Below are 17,741 nucleotides of genomic sequence, written 5' to 3'. Positions count from 1 at the left end.
TGCGTGTGCCCGTGCTTGTGCGTGTTTGTTTTAGAGAGACAGAGTGGGTGTTTGTGAGAGTGTGCTTGCATTTGAGAGAGAGAAAGAGAGAGAGGTGGAGAAGGGGGAAGGGGGCGGGGGGGACTAGTGGGCCTGACTGTTTAAAAGATCACACTGTAAATCTTTGCGTAAACAGTGTCCCTGTGTTGTGCCTGAAGGCGAGCGCCACGAATAAAGGGGTCATGAACCCGTGAGGTTTGGAAACATGGCGTGGTAGTGGGTTTCCAAAACATAAATTGTGAGGATGAGGCCTTGGCTCCTTGGCTGCAGTGGCGGTGTCGGCCTGTGTTGGAGAGAGAGTTAGCACTGCATTGTGGGATTCCAGATTGACCTCATTACTGCTGTTTACTCATACTCTGTCCTATTTCTTTCAGGACATAAAGAAGCCCTTTGACAAAGCCTGGAAGGATTATGAAGCTAAGTTGTAAGTGTGTTAATAATAAATGTCTACATTAGGGATTAACATTGGTAAACGGGATCCCGGAGAGGGAATACTCTTCACATTTCCCCAAAAAATTTAATGACAAGACCCGGGAAATAAACAAAACAAATCCCCCAATGTCGCACTAATGCAATTCCACAACATACAAAACATGCAGGGAAGCAGATAAAAAAAATAAAATAGCACATAATCCAAAAAAGGTTGTCGCGTGGTAGCCTTTAGCCTAGCATATTTACTTCACACGAAGTCGCCATTCATTCAAAGCACACGCATAATTGACACCGACGGGCTGCACATGCGACCAGAATGCAGTTAATAAACCCTATTGGGAAACCCCTGCAGTAATAGCCTATAAAATAACGTGTGCCTCTTTGAGCTGTCACTGTGAGTCTTTAGACGGTCACACATCCTGCCCTAGAGGCTGGGTTATTTTCCTATCAAGTATCAATCCCACTGAAACCCCAAATCCTGACTCCTGTTTTGCATGAACATTTGTAACTTTATTCCGTAATCCATAGGTTGCAATGCATTATCAAAGCATGTCTCTCGCCCATGCATGCCAAAATACCGCCTCTATAACATTTCCCCCGCTTCTCTGCGCTGTAGGCCTACTTGGTTCCCATGTGAGAGCATTGGTAGAGAATGTGTGATCATCAAATGGTATGAGAGTAGATAGGGGATATGTTTTTAAACAGAGTCTGTTCTTGTTAAGATACCGTTACATTTTTCTCCTTTTTTTTTCTCCCTACTGTATTATTGACAGTGTTATTTGTTTATTCCATGTGTAACTCTGTGTTGTTGTATGTGTCGAATTGCTATGCTTTATCTTGGCCAGGTTGCAGTGGTAAATGAGAACTTGTTCTCAACTAGCCTACCTGGTTAAATAAAGTTTAGATATATATATATTTTTTTAAATAATACTATTTCCACTCTCTTCTGCCAGTTATTCATGAGCTGATCTGCTATCTGTATAATCATCAGCTATATAGATTTGGCCAAATATAGGAGATATTCTTTCATTCGTTGAAGGAGGTTATCTAGGAAGCTTAGCAACTTTGGTCGTTTAACTGCCGTGACAAAGTTTGTCTGATTCGACAACGCTATACTCGGGGTGCATCCTGAGCGCGTTCTGTGTCGAGATAGCCTACTGCCAAACTGCACTGAATTGAGGAACGTGAAAACACTCCGATTTTATGGACGCCCTGTTTCGCAAATTCACACCGTCATTGGCGATCAAGATAGTTACTCTATCATGACTAAATATCAGTTTTACTTGCTCTGAAATCTTTACATTGTGGCGCAGCCAATCCGACAAGGTGGTGCAGTACCCCTCTTATTTGGAGAGAACTCTGGAATAGTGACCATATCTTGGTTTTAAACTATTTAAATGGAGACTTCTGATTTTTGCTAAATTTCCCAGGATTCACAAGATAAATATGAATTGTTACTGGTATTGAAACTTGGTGGATTTTGTGGAAAATATTGATCCCGAGTGTAGATGTACATAGCTGTGTTGGGACACCTGGGGTTTGCACTATATATGGTTATGTCTGCATACAGTTGTTTACGGTGTCATGACAATGTCAGAACGGATGGACTGTATATCACACAGAGCAACATGATCATTTAACTGGAATGTTCCACCCTGTGAAAACTCTACTTCTTCCCGGAGAATTCCATCTGATTTAAAGAGTTGTCATGGACTTAAACACTGTCTGTTGGTCTGCCTGGTTTCTCTAACACTGTCTGTCTGTCTGTCTGTCTGTCTGTCTGTCTGTCTGTCTGTCTGTCTGTTGGTCTGTCTGCCTGCCTGGTTTCTCTAACACGGCCGGTCTGTCTGTCTGTCTGTTGGTCTGTCTGTTGGTCTGTCTGCCTGCCTGGTTTCTCTAACACGGCCGGTCTGTCTGTCTGTCTGTCTGTCTGTCTGTTGGTCTGTCTGCCTGCCTGGTTTCTCTGTCTGCCTGCCTGGTTTCTCTAACACGGTCTGTCTGTCCGTCTGTCTGTCTGTCTGTCTGTCTGTCTGTCTGTCTGTCTGTCTGTCTGTCTGTTGGTCTGTCTGCCTGCCTGGTTTCTCTAACACGGCCGGTCTGTCTGTCTGTCTGTTTAATTTCAGTACAAAGATCGAGAAGGAAAAGAGGGAGCATGCCAAGCAGCATGGGATGATTCGCACGGAGATAACAGGCGCGGAGATCGCTGAGGAGATGGAGAAGGAACGCCGTCTCTTCCAACTCCAGATGTGTGAGGTCAGTAGTGGACACTGGGCACAGACTAATGGGCACTGATTAGGCACAAACTGGGCACTGACTGAGATGTAGAGTATGTAGTTTTCTGTAAACCAATGCTTGTGAGTGAGCTGTATCCCTCTAGAGCAGTGGTATTCAGAGTTGGGGTTGCAACCCCACTAAAATTGCAGTGGGGCCACCAAATATATATATTGTACAGTGGGGCAAAAAAGTATTTAGTCAGCCACCAATTGTGCAAGTTCTCCCACTTAAAAAGATGATAGAGGCCTGTAATTTTCATCATCGGTACACATCAACTATGACAGACAAAATGAGGAGAAAAAAATCCAGAAAATCACATTGTAGGATTTTTTATGAATTTATTTGCAAATTATGGTGGAAAATAAGTATTTTGCCCCACTGTATATATATATATATATATATATATATATTATTATATATAAAATAAGTATTTTGCCCCACTGTATATATATATATATATATATATATATATTATTATATATATATATTATTATTAATTTGTATTTATTTTTTAAACACTATATATAGTTGAAGTCGGAATTTTACATACACCTTAGCCAAATACATTTAAACTCAGTTTTTCACACTTCCTGACATTTAATCCAAGTAAAAATGTCATGTCTTAAGTCAGTTAGGATCACCACTTTATTTTAAGAATGTGAAATGTCAGAATAATAGTAGAGAGTGATTTATTTCAGCTTTTATTTCTTTCATCATATTCCCAGTGGGTCAGACGTTTACATACACTCAATTAGTATTTGGTAGCATTGCCTTTAAATTGTTTAACTTGGGTCAAATGTTTTGGGTAGCCTTCCACAAGCTTCCCACAATAAGTTGGGTGAATTTTGGCCCATTCCTCCTGACAGAGCTGGTGTAACTGAGTAAGGTTTGTGAGCCTCCTTGCTTGCATACGCCTTTTCAGGTCTGCCCACAAATGTTCTATAGGATTGAGGTCAGGGCTTTGTGATGTCCACTCCAATACCTTGACTTTGTTGACTTTAAGGCATTTTCCCACTACTTTGGGAGTATGCTTGGGGTCATTGTCCATTTGGGAGACCCATTTGCAAGTTTTAACTTCCTGACTGATGTCTTGAGATGTTGCTTCAATATATCCACATAATTTTCCTTCTCATGTTGCCATCTATTTTGTGAAGTGCACCAGTCCCTTTTGAGGCAAAGCACCCCCAAAACATGATGCTGCCACCCCTGTGCTTCACGGTTGGGATGGTGTTCTTCGGCTTGCAAGCATCCCCCTTTTTCCTCAAAACATAACGATGGTCATTATGGCCAAACAGTTCTATTTTTGTTTCACCAGACCAGAGGGCATTTCTCCAAAAAGGTATGATCTTTGTTGTGTTGATATGGGACTCGATTTACTGTGGATATAGATACTTTTGTACCTGTTTCCTCCAGCATCTTCACAAGGTCCTTTGCTGTTGTTCTGGAATTGATTTGCACTTTTCGCACCAAAGTACGTTCATCTCTAGAAGACAGAACGCGTTTCCTTCCTGAGCACTATTACGGCTTCGTGGTCCCATGGTGTTTATACTTGCGTACTCTTGTTTGTGCAGATGAACATGATACCTTCAGGCGCTTGGAAATTGCTCCCAAGGATGAACCAGACTTCATCCTTGGGAGACTGATTTCTTTTGATTTTCCCATGATGTCAAGCAAAGAGGCACTGAGTTTGAAGGTAGGCCTTGAAATACATCCACAGGTACACCTCCAATAGGCTAATTGACATCATTTGAGTCAATCTGAAGCTGTCAATCTGAAGCTTCTAAAGCCATGACAACATTTTCAGAAATTTTCCAAGCAGTTTAAAGGCACAGTCACCTTAGTGTATGTAAATGTCTCACCCACTGGAATTGTGATACAGTGAGTTATAAGTGAAATTACCTGTCTGTAAACAATTGTTGTAAAAATTACTTGTGTCATGCACAAAGTAGATGTCCTAACCGACTTGCCAAAACCATAGTTTGTGAATAAGAATTTTGTGGAGTGGTTGAAAAATGAGTTTTAATGACTCCAACCTAAGTGTATGTAAACTTCTGACTTCAACTGTATATACTGTATATATTAAAAAAAGAGAAACAAAAATGAAGAGTTCAAATTATTTTATGGGACAATGTACAAATGTTTTTGAGAAAGATCATTTGTAGAAGAAAAGAAAATGGAGTAAATGCATTTATTTGATCTTTTAATTTTGACAAGAGCAAATTAAAATGTAATTTATTGGGTTATTTGTTGTGAAAATGTAAGCGTACCGATTTTAAGGTTGTGTCATTAGAAATTGAATACCACTACTCTAGAGTAAAATAGCAAATTGTAAGAGCGATGCGCTCAGCTGTGCCATCGAACTACCTCCCGGTGGGCGTAAACGCATACTCCACTCTCCCTCTTTATCTGCAGATTATTTGCTCACATTGCATAACGGTACTGATAATTGATATATTAATTAACTTAGTGCTTCACAATGGGATTCTAATTGGCGCCGTTACGGAGGCGCTCCACCCATGCACCTCTATTTCTGTGTGCAGCGAGAGGGGGTGGTTTGCCTCTCTTGGATTTTTAGGGTGATTTCTTACACGTGGGTTGTTGTTGATATTGCTTCCAGTGTTGTGCTAGAGAGGCCCAGTTTTTCCTAGGCAAGTTATAGGGTAAGGAAAACTCCTGACCCTATGAACTTGACTGATAGCAGTGCTAGTATTGTGTGAATTGGTATGGTTACCCCCCCCCCCCCCCCCCCCCCCCCCCCCTCTCCACATTACTCAGTCACCAGATTAGATGCTTTCAGGTTGAATTCCAAATGGCACTCTATTCCCTATATAGTGCACTACTTTGAACCATGGCCCGTAGGGTACTACATACGGAATAGGGTGCCATTTGGGACATAGACTCACTCTCCTATCCCACGCTGCTCTGCTGCTGCTGCTGCTAGTGTGGAGAGGGCCAAGCGATGCTCATCACAGCAGGCTGTATTACTGATCTGAGACCAGCCACTGATACAGTAGCATCCATCCATCGTCTCTCATTCCCACAAAGCCCCCAAACACATGCACCATCAGGCATTCACAACACACACTAAACCCACACCAGACCAATTTGGTTAATCTCTGAGCCGCACACTCTCAGGCATACAAAAGCAATGTGTGTGTGACTGTGTGTGTGTTTTGTTTCAGGGGAGTACGCAAATGTACACACACACACACACACACACACACACACACACACACACACACACACACACACACACACACACACACACACAGATGACTGCATTGTAAGCAATGGTGCAGAGAAGCTTTGGGAGCACAGGGACAGGGGGGGCTTAGAAGGGCATTCTGGTCTACATAGTGTCCCTTCACGACCTGTTCTAGGTTGTCACGCCATGGGATAAACGTAAGATTAAGATGATGTTGTATTCATTTGTTCGCCGGGCATGAATTTGTTGGTGGGAATTTGTTCTCTATCTTTAGACGGCCTCATTTAGGATGCTAGTCAGGGAAACACACTTTCTCCGGAGGCCCGAGTGGTTTTCTAAAAACCAAATGGAAAAACACAATTCTAGTTATCCATTTCGAACACAGTTTACTGTAAAACCAGGCAAGGGACATCTTTCTCTCATGATATTCTATGTTGGCATTCCTTCCAGTGACGTTTAGATGTTTACCACTTTGTTTCCTGCTCCCACAGACTCCATGCTGTGTTGGCAGTGTAGATCAAAGGATCATCCTCCAGCATTTGGGCATTCTGATAGGATTATCCTTCAAAGTGTTCAGAAGACATATTTCAATATTTCACACCAACACATTTTCTATGGTGGTTTAATAAGGGTGGACCATTTTGCGCTCAGTTTCCATTTATGTGGGTGGGTGCAGGCTTTTGCTTCAGCCAAGCCATGGAGATTTACTGGTTCGTAAATGATAGCCTTCCATTCAAATAAATTATAGCCTTCAATTAAGACCTCCAGTGATTGTCCACCCCTGGTTTAATGTATCACCATGTATAAGCAGTGAAATACTCCAAAATCATGTAACGGAGCATTCTATTTGATGTCAGTTTTCACAAACCACCTCTTGTGTTTTCTCTGCAGTATCTGATCAAAGTCAATGAGATCAAGACCAAGAAGGGAGTGGACCTTCTCCAGAACCTAATCAAGTATTACCACGCACAGTGCAAGTAAGTACATTTATTTATTTTTTAAACCTTTTTCTAGGCAAGTCAATTAAGAACAAATTCTTATTTACAATGACGGCCTACCGGGGAACAGTGGGTTAACTGCCTTGTTCGAGGGCAGAACGACATATTTTTACCTCGTCAGCTCGGGGATTCAATCCAGCAACCTTTTGGTTACTAGTCCAACACTCTAACCTCTAGGTTACCTGCCGCCCCGCACAGTACCGCAGTATATTCCTCCTTTACCATAGTGTGAGACCCCCTCCCAACTAGTGAGATGTGTCTACTTAGATGTGACTAATTGGTGGAAAACACTTAATGTATCGAACATTCACGGGAAAATATGAATCTTTTTCGGAGGGAATTATGTACTCTCTCTCTCTCTCTCTTTCCCTCCTCTTTATCCTCCCAACCCCCCCTTCCCTCCATCCCTCTCTCTCTCTCGCTCTCTCTCTCTCTCTCTCTCTCCCTTCTCTTTATCCTCTCAACCCCCCCTTCCCTCCATCCATCCATCCATCCCTCTCTCTCTCTCTCTCTCTCTCTCTCTCTTTCTCTCTCCCTCATCTTTATCCTCCCAACCCCCCTTCCCTCCATCCCTCTTTCTCTATCTCTCTCTCTCTCTCTCTCTCTCTCTCTCTCTCTCTCTCTCTCCCTTCTCTTTATCCTCTCAACCCCCCCTTCCCTCCATCTCTCTCTCTCTCTCTCTCTCTCTCTCTCTCTCCCTCCTCTTTATCCTCTCAACCCCTCCTTCCCTCCATCCCTCTCTCTCTCTCTCTCTCTCTCTCTCTCTCTCTCTCTCTCTCTCTCTCTCTCTCCCTCCTCTTTTTCCTCTCAACTCCTCCTTCCCTCCATCCCTCTCTCTCGGGTGGGGTGATGGTGCTGCATGATTCACAGGTCTTGGGTAGAGAGGGTTGCGGAGTCATATTTAGCTCTCATAAATATGCATGGGCCTTCATGCCAATGCGTTGTGACAGCCGTGTGGGTTTGTGGGTAAATAACGGCAGTCCCCTGGCTGCGTCACCGACGGGCCTGACAGCCTCAGTGTTGCTAGGTGGTTATGTCACAACAAAACAATGCAGTTTTCTTGTTATCTACTCAACACAAACCTATGGCTGTCCTACTGTTTCTGACGCTGACAGCGAAAAATCACTATGTAGAGGCATGCCTTATAGAACGATGGAAAAATAAAGGTCGAGAAAACTGTAAGCTACAGTAGGATGAGTGGACTGAGGGAGGATTGATGGATGCCTAGAGCGAGGGAGATGGGGAGAGAGAGGTTGTTAGTGGAACTGAGAGGATGCAGAGCTGCATTCTGGTGGGTGCCACTGACACTGGCAGATCCATAATGGATGACAGGAGGTGCTTAGCATTCAGCTCTGGACACAGCCATAGTCAGCCAGAGAGAGACAGGAGAGAAAAAGAGAGAAGGAAAGAGAGAGATAAATCTCTTTGCCAAAAGCCAGAGAGCCAAGCAGTGTTATACACTGCATCAGTATCATTCTCATTCACCCCTCCGCTCCTTATGACCTTCCTAATGCCTATATAAACATTCTATGACACTTGACATTTCTAAATGATGTAAACGATGCTACGCCCTACCAAATGACTGTGAAAATGTCAGTGGAATTCTAATATTCTCTTTGCAGTTTCTTCCAAGATGGCTTGAAGACAGCGGATAAGCTGAAGCAGTACATTGAGAAGCTGGCTGCTGACCTCTACAATGTAAATACCCACCCACAGACTTCTCTCCATCTGATTGCTGCTACTCTACAGACTATTGTTATCCAGACTCATTGTGCGTGTTAATCTCACCCTGTGTATCTCCTTCTCAGATAAAGCAGACCCAGGATGAGGAGAAGAAACATCTGACTGCTCTCAGAGATCTGATCAAGTCCTCCCTTCAGCTGGACCAGAAGGAGGTAGGCAGGAACCAGGCCAAACAGGGCTAAACAGGGCCAATTGGGCCCAAGCGGGCTATAGTTGGCAAACATATAAATTGCATTCCAATTCTCTACCCTTCTCCTGTGCACTCGTACACTACCCCTCGTGGATTTAGATGGAATGGACTGGTGTTAATTTAAGAATATAATGGAAACTCCCTCCAGCCATGCGTTCACAAAATCTTTGCTTGGTAGAGAATCAGACTGTACACTCTTCACCCATAACCCGTAACCATTGACCCTATGGTGGGTGTACCTACTTGCTAGCTTCATGTAGCACAGAGTGACCATCAAGTGCTGTACCATGCTGGTAGCCAGTGTGGTGCCTCACTGGCTGATTGGTGGGGAGCCAGTCACTGTCTTCACTAACCTACCCTAACCTCTTTCTGAGCACTCACTGGTAACAACTGCCTTATACACAAAAACAACAATGTGGTCTTCCCCTCAGTCTTATACCCAAATTGAGATTTGCTTAGTGTATGCTAGCTGCTCACTGTGTTTTGAATGACGATACTGTGTAATAGTGTGCAGAGCCTAGCTGAGATGGACTGGGCTGCCGTGTCGACACAACTGCAAGTCTCTGCTAGTGGCCTCGTCCCAAATGGTACCGTATTCCCTACATAGTGCCCTACTGAACAGGGCCCATACACTCTTAGAAAAAAGGGTTCCAGAAGGATTCTTCGGCTGCCCCTATAGGATAATCCTTTTTTGTTCCAGTCAGAACCCTTTTTGGTTCCAGTTAGAACCCTTTTTGGTTCCACGTAGAACCCTCTGTGGAAAGGGTTCTACATGCAACCCAAAAGGGTTCTACCTGGGTTCTTCAAAGGATTCTGCAATGGAGACAGCCAAAGCACCCTTTTAGGTTCTAGACCCTTGTTTTACAAGAGTGCATGGGCCCTGTTCAGTAGTGCACTATGTAGGGAACTGGGTGCCATTTGGGACGGAACTGACGAGTCATACTAAACATTCTGTGGTTTATAACATCCACATGCTGTCACTCACTCACTACCCCTCTACTTGTAGATATTGTACTGAACTAACACCTACACTCTATGCATGCATGCAGGCACTGTCTCACGCCTACTTCTCAGCTGCTTCTTTCACACTCTCTCCCTCTATCTCTCCCTCTGCTCGCTGCTTGTCTGGACTCAAGTCTAGAAGAGTAAGTGTGCATGATTGGCATGCTTCTGTTGGTCTTGCCTGCGTTTGACTTCTGAGACATTTTGAAGAGCATGCACTCCACTGATTTTTTTTCATTTAATTGTGTGTTTAGAACATGGCTTGCGTCCCAAGTGGCACCCTATTCTCCGTGCAGTGCACTTCTTTGGACCCGAGCCCCGGTGAAAAGCAGTGGACTAAATAGAGAATAGGCTGCCATTTGGGACGGACGCCATGGTCCTTTGAACATCAAACATGAACCGATAAATAAAAACGACCCTGGCCTGCACTCTCCGTAAGAGGCATATTTGGCTGAGTTTTCTGTGTCTGAACACTGTATGTGTTGCCGCAGGACTCCCAGAGTAAGCAGGGTGGCTATAGCATGCACCAGCTGCAGGGCAACAAAGAGTTTGGCTGTGAGAAGAAAGGCTACCTGATGAAGAAGAGTGATGGGTAGGTCACACACACATACACACACACTGAACAGTACTGAACAAGCGTTTATATTAATACACTCAGGTATGCAAAGCCCTTTTCTGATCTTTTGTTGTGCCTTGGTGTTGCTGTCTTCCTCCAGGCTGAGGAAGGTGTGGCAGAGGAGGAAATGTTCAGTGAAGGGTGGCATGCTCACCATCTCTCATGCCACGGTGAGAGGCAAACATACCACACACACACGCGCGCATACACATACACACACACACCTGTGGAGGCTAGATCAGAGGCAACATCCGGTATGAAAGAAGCTGTGTAGAGCACTATCAATCTGGCAGTTGGCAGAGGGGAATCGACATGGATGGGTTGCCAGGGCAACCCCTCAGCGAACCCCTCCCCCACCCTCTCCCATTGCTGTGTTGACTCATCTCTGAGTTTGCTGCTGGCTCTTCTCTTCCCTGGGCCTGTGGATACTGTGGAGTACAGCAGCACTGGATCAGATATTCACTATCTGCTGCTGAGAGCTAATACAATAAGCAATGTTGAGATAGATAGACAGAGACACACGGTGCACATGCGACAGAGAGAGTGCACACAGACACAACAAGCATGTCCCAAATGTTGTATAATTCCACTCTAGATTGCGGTGGATCCCCCAAATATCATAATACTATCATCTCATTTACTGGATATATAGACACCATCCTTTCAAGGAAATCATCTGTAGCCTATGTACGAGTCTGCCTGTCTGCACCTCCAGAAAAAAGAAAACGCACAGAGAATCTATGTACTTATCTTCAGTTCTTTGTCTGATGGCATGTTGCAGCTCCGCTCTGTGTTTATTTCCCATCAGCCCCTGTGGCAGGCCAGGCAGCTGAACTCTGGGTGACCCTGCCTGCGAGGCGCGGTGCCAGCCAGGCAGCCTCACCTCAGGGCTCATTTGGTATTTGTTATTTGGTATTTTATTAGGATCCCCATTAGCTGGTGCGATAGCAGCAGCTACTCTTCCTGTGGTTCACACAAAACATGGAACATGACATACTGTGATACAGAACATTAATAGACAAGAACAACTCAAGGACAACACTACATAAATGTAAAACGTCACACATAGCCAACATATCAATACATACACACAATATCTAGGTCAAATAGGAGGGAGGGAATGTGCGGTGAGGTGTTGCTTTATTTATTTTCTTGGATTTGTTCTGGATTTGGAGACTGTGAAAAGACCCCCCCCCCGCCTGCACAGTTACAATGCAGTGCCCAGTCTACACACGTGCTAGCTGGGCACAGTGATATTATCATATTATGACAGTGGGTACTGTACTGTAGCCAACCCAAAGTGTTGCTGCCTGGACCACAGCCAGTACTGAGGGAATACCTGGGATCCTCCCTAGGCTAGCTATACTGTTGTGTCTAGTGTTTAGGCACTGTGTCCCAAATGGCACCCTATTCTTTATGTAGTTCACTACTTTTGGACCATTGGGCTTTGGTCTAAAGTAGTGCACTACATAGGGAATAGGTTGCCATTTGGGACACATATAGTGCCTCTGGGTCACTGAGTACAAGTTATCATTGTATCATATTTGGTCATTTTTTAGTGTCACAATTACAGTATTCTGTGGAACTGTTTCTATTTTCAGAGACGTACAGTAAATGCGGAGAAATGTAATCAATCAATTACTATGGCCTCAGTGATTCTAATGATGTTGTAGAACTGATTGATTCAAGGCCGTGTTTCAAAGCAACAAAAAAAAGGTTATTTGAATCAACATCCTGAGATAAAACGTTAGAAGATATATATTTTTTAAATACAGTATATATACAGTGTATATACAGTGCATTCAGATGGTATTCAGACCCCTTGACATTTTGTTGTTCTAAAATGGATTAAGCAGATTTCTTTCCCAATAACCCATAATGACAAAGCAAAAACAGTTTATTTTTTATTTTTGCAAATGTACACTACCGTTCAAAAGTTTGGGGTCACTTAGAAATGTCCTTGTTTTTGAAAGAAAAGTAAAATTGTTGTCAATTTAAAATAACATCAAATTGATCAGAAATACAGTGTAGACATTGTTAATGTTATAAATGACTATTGCAGCTGGAAACGGCAGATTTTTAGGGATATCTACATAGGCGTACAGAGGCCCATTATCAGCAACCATCACTCCTGTGTTCCAATGTTGTGTGAGCTAATCCAAGTTTATCATTTTAAAAGGCTAATTGATCATTAGAAGACCCTTTTGCAATTGTGTTAGCACAGCTGAAAACTGTTGTTCTGATTAAAGAAGCAATAAAACGGGCTTTTAGACTAGGTGAGTATCTGGAGCATCAGCATTTGTGGGTTCGATTACAGGCTCAAAATGTCCAGAAAACAAAGAACTGTCTTCTGAAACTCGTCAGTCTATTCTTGTTCTGAGAAATGAAGGCTATGAAATTGTCAAGAAACTGAAGATCTCTTACAACGCTATGTACTACTCCCTTCACAGAACAGCTCTGCCAGGTTGGAAGGGGTGCGTTGCTGCACAGCTATTTTCAGGTTTCTCCAGAGATGTTCAATCGGCTTCAAGTCCGGGCTCTGGCTGGGCCACCCAAGGACATTCAGAGACTTGTCCCGGAAAAACTCCTGCGTTGTCTTGGCTGTGGGCTTAGGGTCATTATCCTGTTGGAAGGTGAACCTTTGCACCAGTCTGAGGTCTTGAGCGCTCTGGAGCAGGTTTTCATCAAGTATCTCTCTGTACTTTGCTCCGTTCATCTTTACCTTCGATCCTGACTAGTCTCCCAGTCCCTGGCGCTGAAAAATATCCCCACAGCATGATGCTGCCACCACCATGCTTCACCAAGGGATGGTGGCAGGTTTCCTCCAGATGTGACGCTTGGCATTCAGGCCAAAGAGTTCAGTTTTGGTTTCACCAGAGCAGGGAATCTTGTTTCTCATGATCTAACAGTCCTTTATGTCCCTTTAGGCAAACTCCAAGCAGGCTGTCATGTGCTTTTTTTGGGGGGTGGGGGGGGGCTTCCGTCTAGCCACTCTCCCATAAAGGACTGATTGGTGGAGTGCTGCAGAGATGGTTGTCCCAACTCCACAGAGGAACTCTGTCAGCGTGACCATCGTTTTCTTGGTCACCCTCCTGACCAAGGACGGTGACCCTGATTGCTCAGTTTGGCCGGGCTGCCAGCTCTAGGAAGATTCTTGGTGGTGATGGAGGCCACTGTGTTCTTGGGGACCTTCAATGCAGCAATAAATATTTTGGTACCCTTCCCTAGATCTGTGCCTCAGCACAGTCCTGTCTCGGAGCTCTAGGGACAATTCCTTCGACCTAATGACTTGGTTTTTGCTCTGACATGCACTGTCAACTGTGGGACCTTATATAGACAGGTGTGTGCCTTTCCAAATCATATCCAATCATTTGAATTTACCACATGTGGACTCCAATAAAGTTGTAGAAACATCTCAAGGATGATCAGTAGAGAAAGGATGCACCTGAGCTCAATTTAGAGTGTCATAGCAAAGGGTCTGAAGATATCTGTTTTTCATTTTGCATAAATTTGCAAAAAATTCTCAAAACCTGTTTTTACTTCGTTTTTATGGGGTATTGTGTGTAGATTGCTGAGAATATATATATTTTTTAATCAATTTTAGAATAAGGCTGTAACGTAACAAAATGTGGAAAAAGTATAGGGGTCCGAATACTTCCCGAATGCACGGTATATAGTTTCTTTATTCAGCCGAGACAAAAAGAAATACCCACAATGCCAAACATTAAAATATGAATGGACCTATTACTTTACCACCCCACCCTATCCAGAGTCAGGTAGGCTTGTAGTGTTAGTTTCATAGGACCAATACTGGTCGATGTACAGACTCATTTTCATAATTTCCATCAAGTAGCTAAGTCGTCTGTGTGATTGTGCAGTCCAACAGGCAGCCTGTGAAACTCAACCTGCTCACCTGCCAGGTCAAGCCCTGCGCTGAGGACAGGAAGTGCTTTGATCTAATTTCCCGTAAGTACCCCTCTTACCATAACCCTTATGCCAATACAGCAGTTACTGTGGGTGGTGCATGGGCTGGGTGGCCTGTGAGAGAAGGGGCCTTTTAAAGGACCTCTTATGGACATTCAGAAACAGAAAGAGTCGAAGAGACCATTTTGTGTCATCCCGACTGGCTGTTGAATGGCGTCTCGACATTGAAAGGAAACCTGAAACACGCTGTGCTTGTGAATTACCCAACATGCGCCTCACAACAGGGCTATATTACAGGACATGATTACACAGTGTCTGCTAGGTCCGAGATCACATTCCCCTCTAATCTCTCTGCCCACAGACAACCGGACGTATCACTTCCAGGCTGAGGATGAACCGGAGTTTGTCATGTAAGTGTATCAACACAGTCGATCACATTATACACATTGTTTTACTGTAGTATCCAACTCGAAAGGCAGGTACAAAGTGATACACTGAAGCCATGAACGTGGCCTTGATAATGTAGCAATGAGCTTGAATGATCAGTGAGATTTAACAAAGAAAGACAGCGTCTTTCATGCCCCATTGACAGTGTATTTTTTTACTTAGAGAGAGAAAAAGGACTGCTAGGTGCTAGCAGCAGTAGGGGTTTCTATCTCTCTGGACCTGTGGTTGTCACTTGTTCAGGTGCACAAGCATCATTTACACACACACACACACACACACACACACACACACACACACACACACACACACACACACACACACACACACACACACACACACACACACACACACACACACACACACACACACACACACACACACACACACACACACACACACACACACACACACACACACACACAGTTTCAACCACATTCTGCCACTTCATACCCAATGAACATTAATTGAAATCAATTCCAACTTCTCTGTCTTCCTAAACTGTCAGGGCCCTGACCCTTATGAACCACTGCCTTTAACCACGCTGACATGAACTTTACTGCGACACAATAGGCCTTGCCTCTTAGCCTCGCCTTAGGATACATCCCAAATGGCACCCAATTCCATATGTAGTGCACTACTTTTCACCAGGGCCCATAGGGCGTGGAATAAGTGTTTGAAGAAATGAAACATTTATTATTTGAAAATATAACGTCCCTGCATTATGCAATCACACGTTCGCCCACCCACGCCCTGTGTATCGCAAGTAAACAACCCTTAAAGACACGCGTACACCCATGCATCTTCATAGTCATTTCTTGCTATTTCTCGCATGCTCGCTCGCTCGCACGCACACACACACAAACACACACACACACACACACACACACACACACACACACACACACACACACACACACACACACACAGTAACATACTTTAATTAAATAAGACAATGATTGTCACACACTCACACATTTTAAATACTTTATTTGAATCCACAAATCCACAAATCCACAAATTACATTCAAGTAGGAAGGAGCTGTGCTGTACTGTGCTGTGCTGAACAGCGGGTGGGTTGGCAACAGTAGCAGTCACTTCCTGGCTGATTCATAATGAGCGCACTCAGATAGACGGCTGCGAGGAGTCTGTGCTGTTGAAGGACTTCCTAGGTTAACTAGAGTGTGCGTGTGTGTGTGTGCGTGTGCGCATGTGTGCGCGTGTGTGTGTGTGCAGGGTGTTCAGATGTGTTGGTTGATACAGTAAGCACATTTAGATCATATCTAGGGTGAATGCAAAACAATAAGAACATAACATACTCTTTCCATGACAGACTGACCAGGTGAAAGCTATGATCCCTTACTGATGTTACCTGTTAAATCCACTGCAATCAGTGTAGATGAAAGGGAGGAGACAGGTTAAATAATTTTTATTTTTTTAGCCTTGAGACTATTGAGACATGGATTGTGTATGTGGGCCATTTAGAGGGTCAAAGGGCAAGACAAAGATTGAAGTGTCTTTGAACGGGGGTGTGGTAGTGGGTGCCAGTCGCACCGGTTTGAGTGTGTCTTGAACTGCAACGCTGCTGGGTTTTACACACTCAACAGTTTCCCGTGTGCATCAAGAATGGTCCACCACCCAAAGGACATCCAGCCAACCGGACACAACTGTGGGAAGCATTGGAGTCAACATGGAAGCATTGGTGTCAACATGGAAGCATTGGAGTCAACATGGAAGCATTGGAGTCAACATGGAAGCATTGGAGTCCACATGGAAGCATTGGTGTCAACATGGGCCAGCATCCCTGTGGAACGCTTTCAACACCTTGAAGAGTCCATGCCCCGATGAATTGGGGCTGTTCTGAGGGCAAAAGGGGGTACAACTCAATATTAGAAAGGTGTCCTTAATGTTTTGTACCCTCAGTGTAAACATCAAGGGCTCAAGATAATACAGTATACATATTAATACATACAGTATAGAATATACTGTCAGATGGAGTTGGGAGTTGACCCATCCCCTTGTCTAAAAGCCTCTACCTAAGAGGCTTATGCACACAGAAATCCCCAAAATGCACTCTTCTATATACAATTCTCATACATTTTGAAAACCCTGTGCTCTGTAATAACTCGTTACTCTGTTTGTGCATCTGTCTCTGTGTATGCGTTGTGTGTGTGTGTAGCTGGATCTCGGTGCTATCCAACAGTAAGGAGGAGGCTCTGAACATGGCATTCCGTGGAGGAGAGGACGGAGGAGGAGGAGGAGGAGGAGGAGAGGACGGCCTCGAGGACCTGACCAAAGCCATCATAGATGACGTGCTGCGCATCCCTGGCAACGAAGTCTGCTGTGACTGTGGCGCTGCAGGTACATATACAGTACAATGTTTATGTGTGAGTGTGTGTGTTTGACCGCCACCTCTATGGATTTCCAAGGGCCTTATATTCTATATCCTCCCCTATGTACCACTACTTTGTGCATACTCACCATTCACCTTGTGATAGGAGAAGACAACAACACCGTTGCTTCAGCATTTTATCTCACCCTTGAACTCACACACCCCGATAGGTACTTCATCATCTTCAAGGTTGTCCTTCCGAAATCCCTGCTCAGCCCAACATCGATCCACTGTTCTGCACTGTCATGGCTGCTCCCTATCTCGCTCAGTAGGTGACACCTGAGATATGCTATGCAGCCAGCCTGATGCCTTTAACCAAGCAAGCAGAAAAGTAGCAGCATCAGGGGCCTCTGTATTCTTGATATAACAATGGTGTTGGCCCTTTCTGGCCTCTGTTCCTCCAACCTGATCCTCCCCTGCTGTAAAAACAGACTCCCCAGAGCAGAGACACCCTGGCCTTTTGACTCCCCCAATACACACAC

General features: G+C 44.2%; 1 protein-coding gene across 5 annotated transcripts in view; it reads left to right on the top strand.

Annotated features, from left to right (window-relative positions):
• Positions 1 to 17,741, top strand: part of LOC110535644 (arf-GAP with SH3 domain, ANK repeat and PH domain-containing protein 1) — a 77,289-nt gene that overhangs the window by 42,584 nt on the left and 16,964 nt on the right. For 4 of the 5 annotated variants that reach the window (XM_036935375.1, XM_036935373.1, XM_036935376.1 and 1 more), the window contains exons 7-17: positions 414 to 463; positions 2,595 to 2,724; positions 6,842 to 6,927; positions 8,571 to 8,646; positions 8,757 to 8,843; positions 10,018 to 10,026; positions 10,375 to 10,475; positions 10,600 to 10,669; positions 14,378 to 14,465; positions 14,785 to 14,833; positions 17,047 to 17,228. In XM_036935375.1, the coding sequence (XP_036791270.1) occupies positions 414 to 463; positions 2,595 to 2,724; positions 6,842 to 6,927; positions 8,571 to 8,646; positions 8,757 to 8,843; positions 10,018 to 10,026; positions 10,375 to 10,475; positions 10,600 to 10,669; positions 14,378 to 14,465; positions 14,785 to 14,833; positions 17,047 to 17,228 (928 nt within the window). The remainder of the gene's footprint in view (positions 1 to 413; positions 464 to 2,594; positions 2,725 to 6,841; positions 6,928 to 8,570; positions 8,647 to 8,756; positions 8,844 to 10,017; positions 10,027 to 10,374; positions 10,476 to 10,599; positions 10,670 to 14,377; positions 14,466 to 14,784; positions 14,834 to 17,046; positions 17,229 to 17,741) is intronic. The other variant, XM_036935374.1, reaches the window with a different exon arrangement.

The sequence above is a fragment of the Oncorhynchus mykiss genome, chromosome 11 (assembly GCF_013265735.2).
Source record: "Oncorhynchus mykiss isolate Arlee chromosome 11, USDA_OmykA_1.1, whole genome shotgun sequence".
NCBI lineage: Eukaryota > Metazoa > Chordata > Actinopteri > Salmoniformes > Salmonidae > Oncorhynchus > Oncorhynchus mykiss.
Note: the sequence above shows the minus strand (reverse complement) of the source record. Positions and strands in the feature narration are given on the sequence as shown.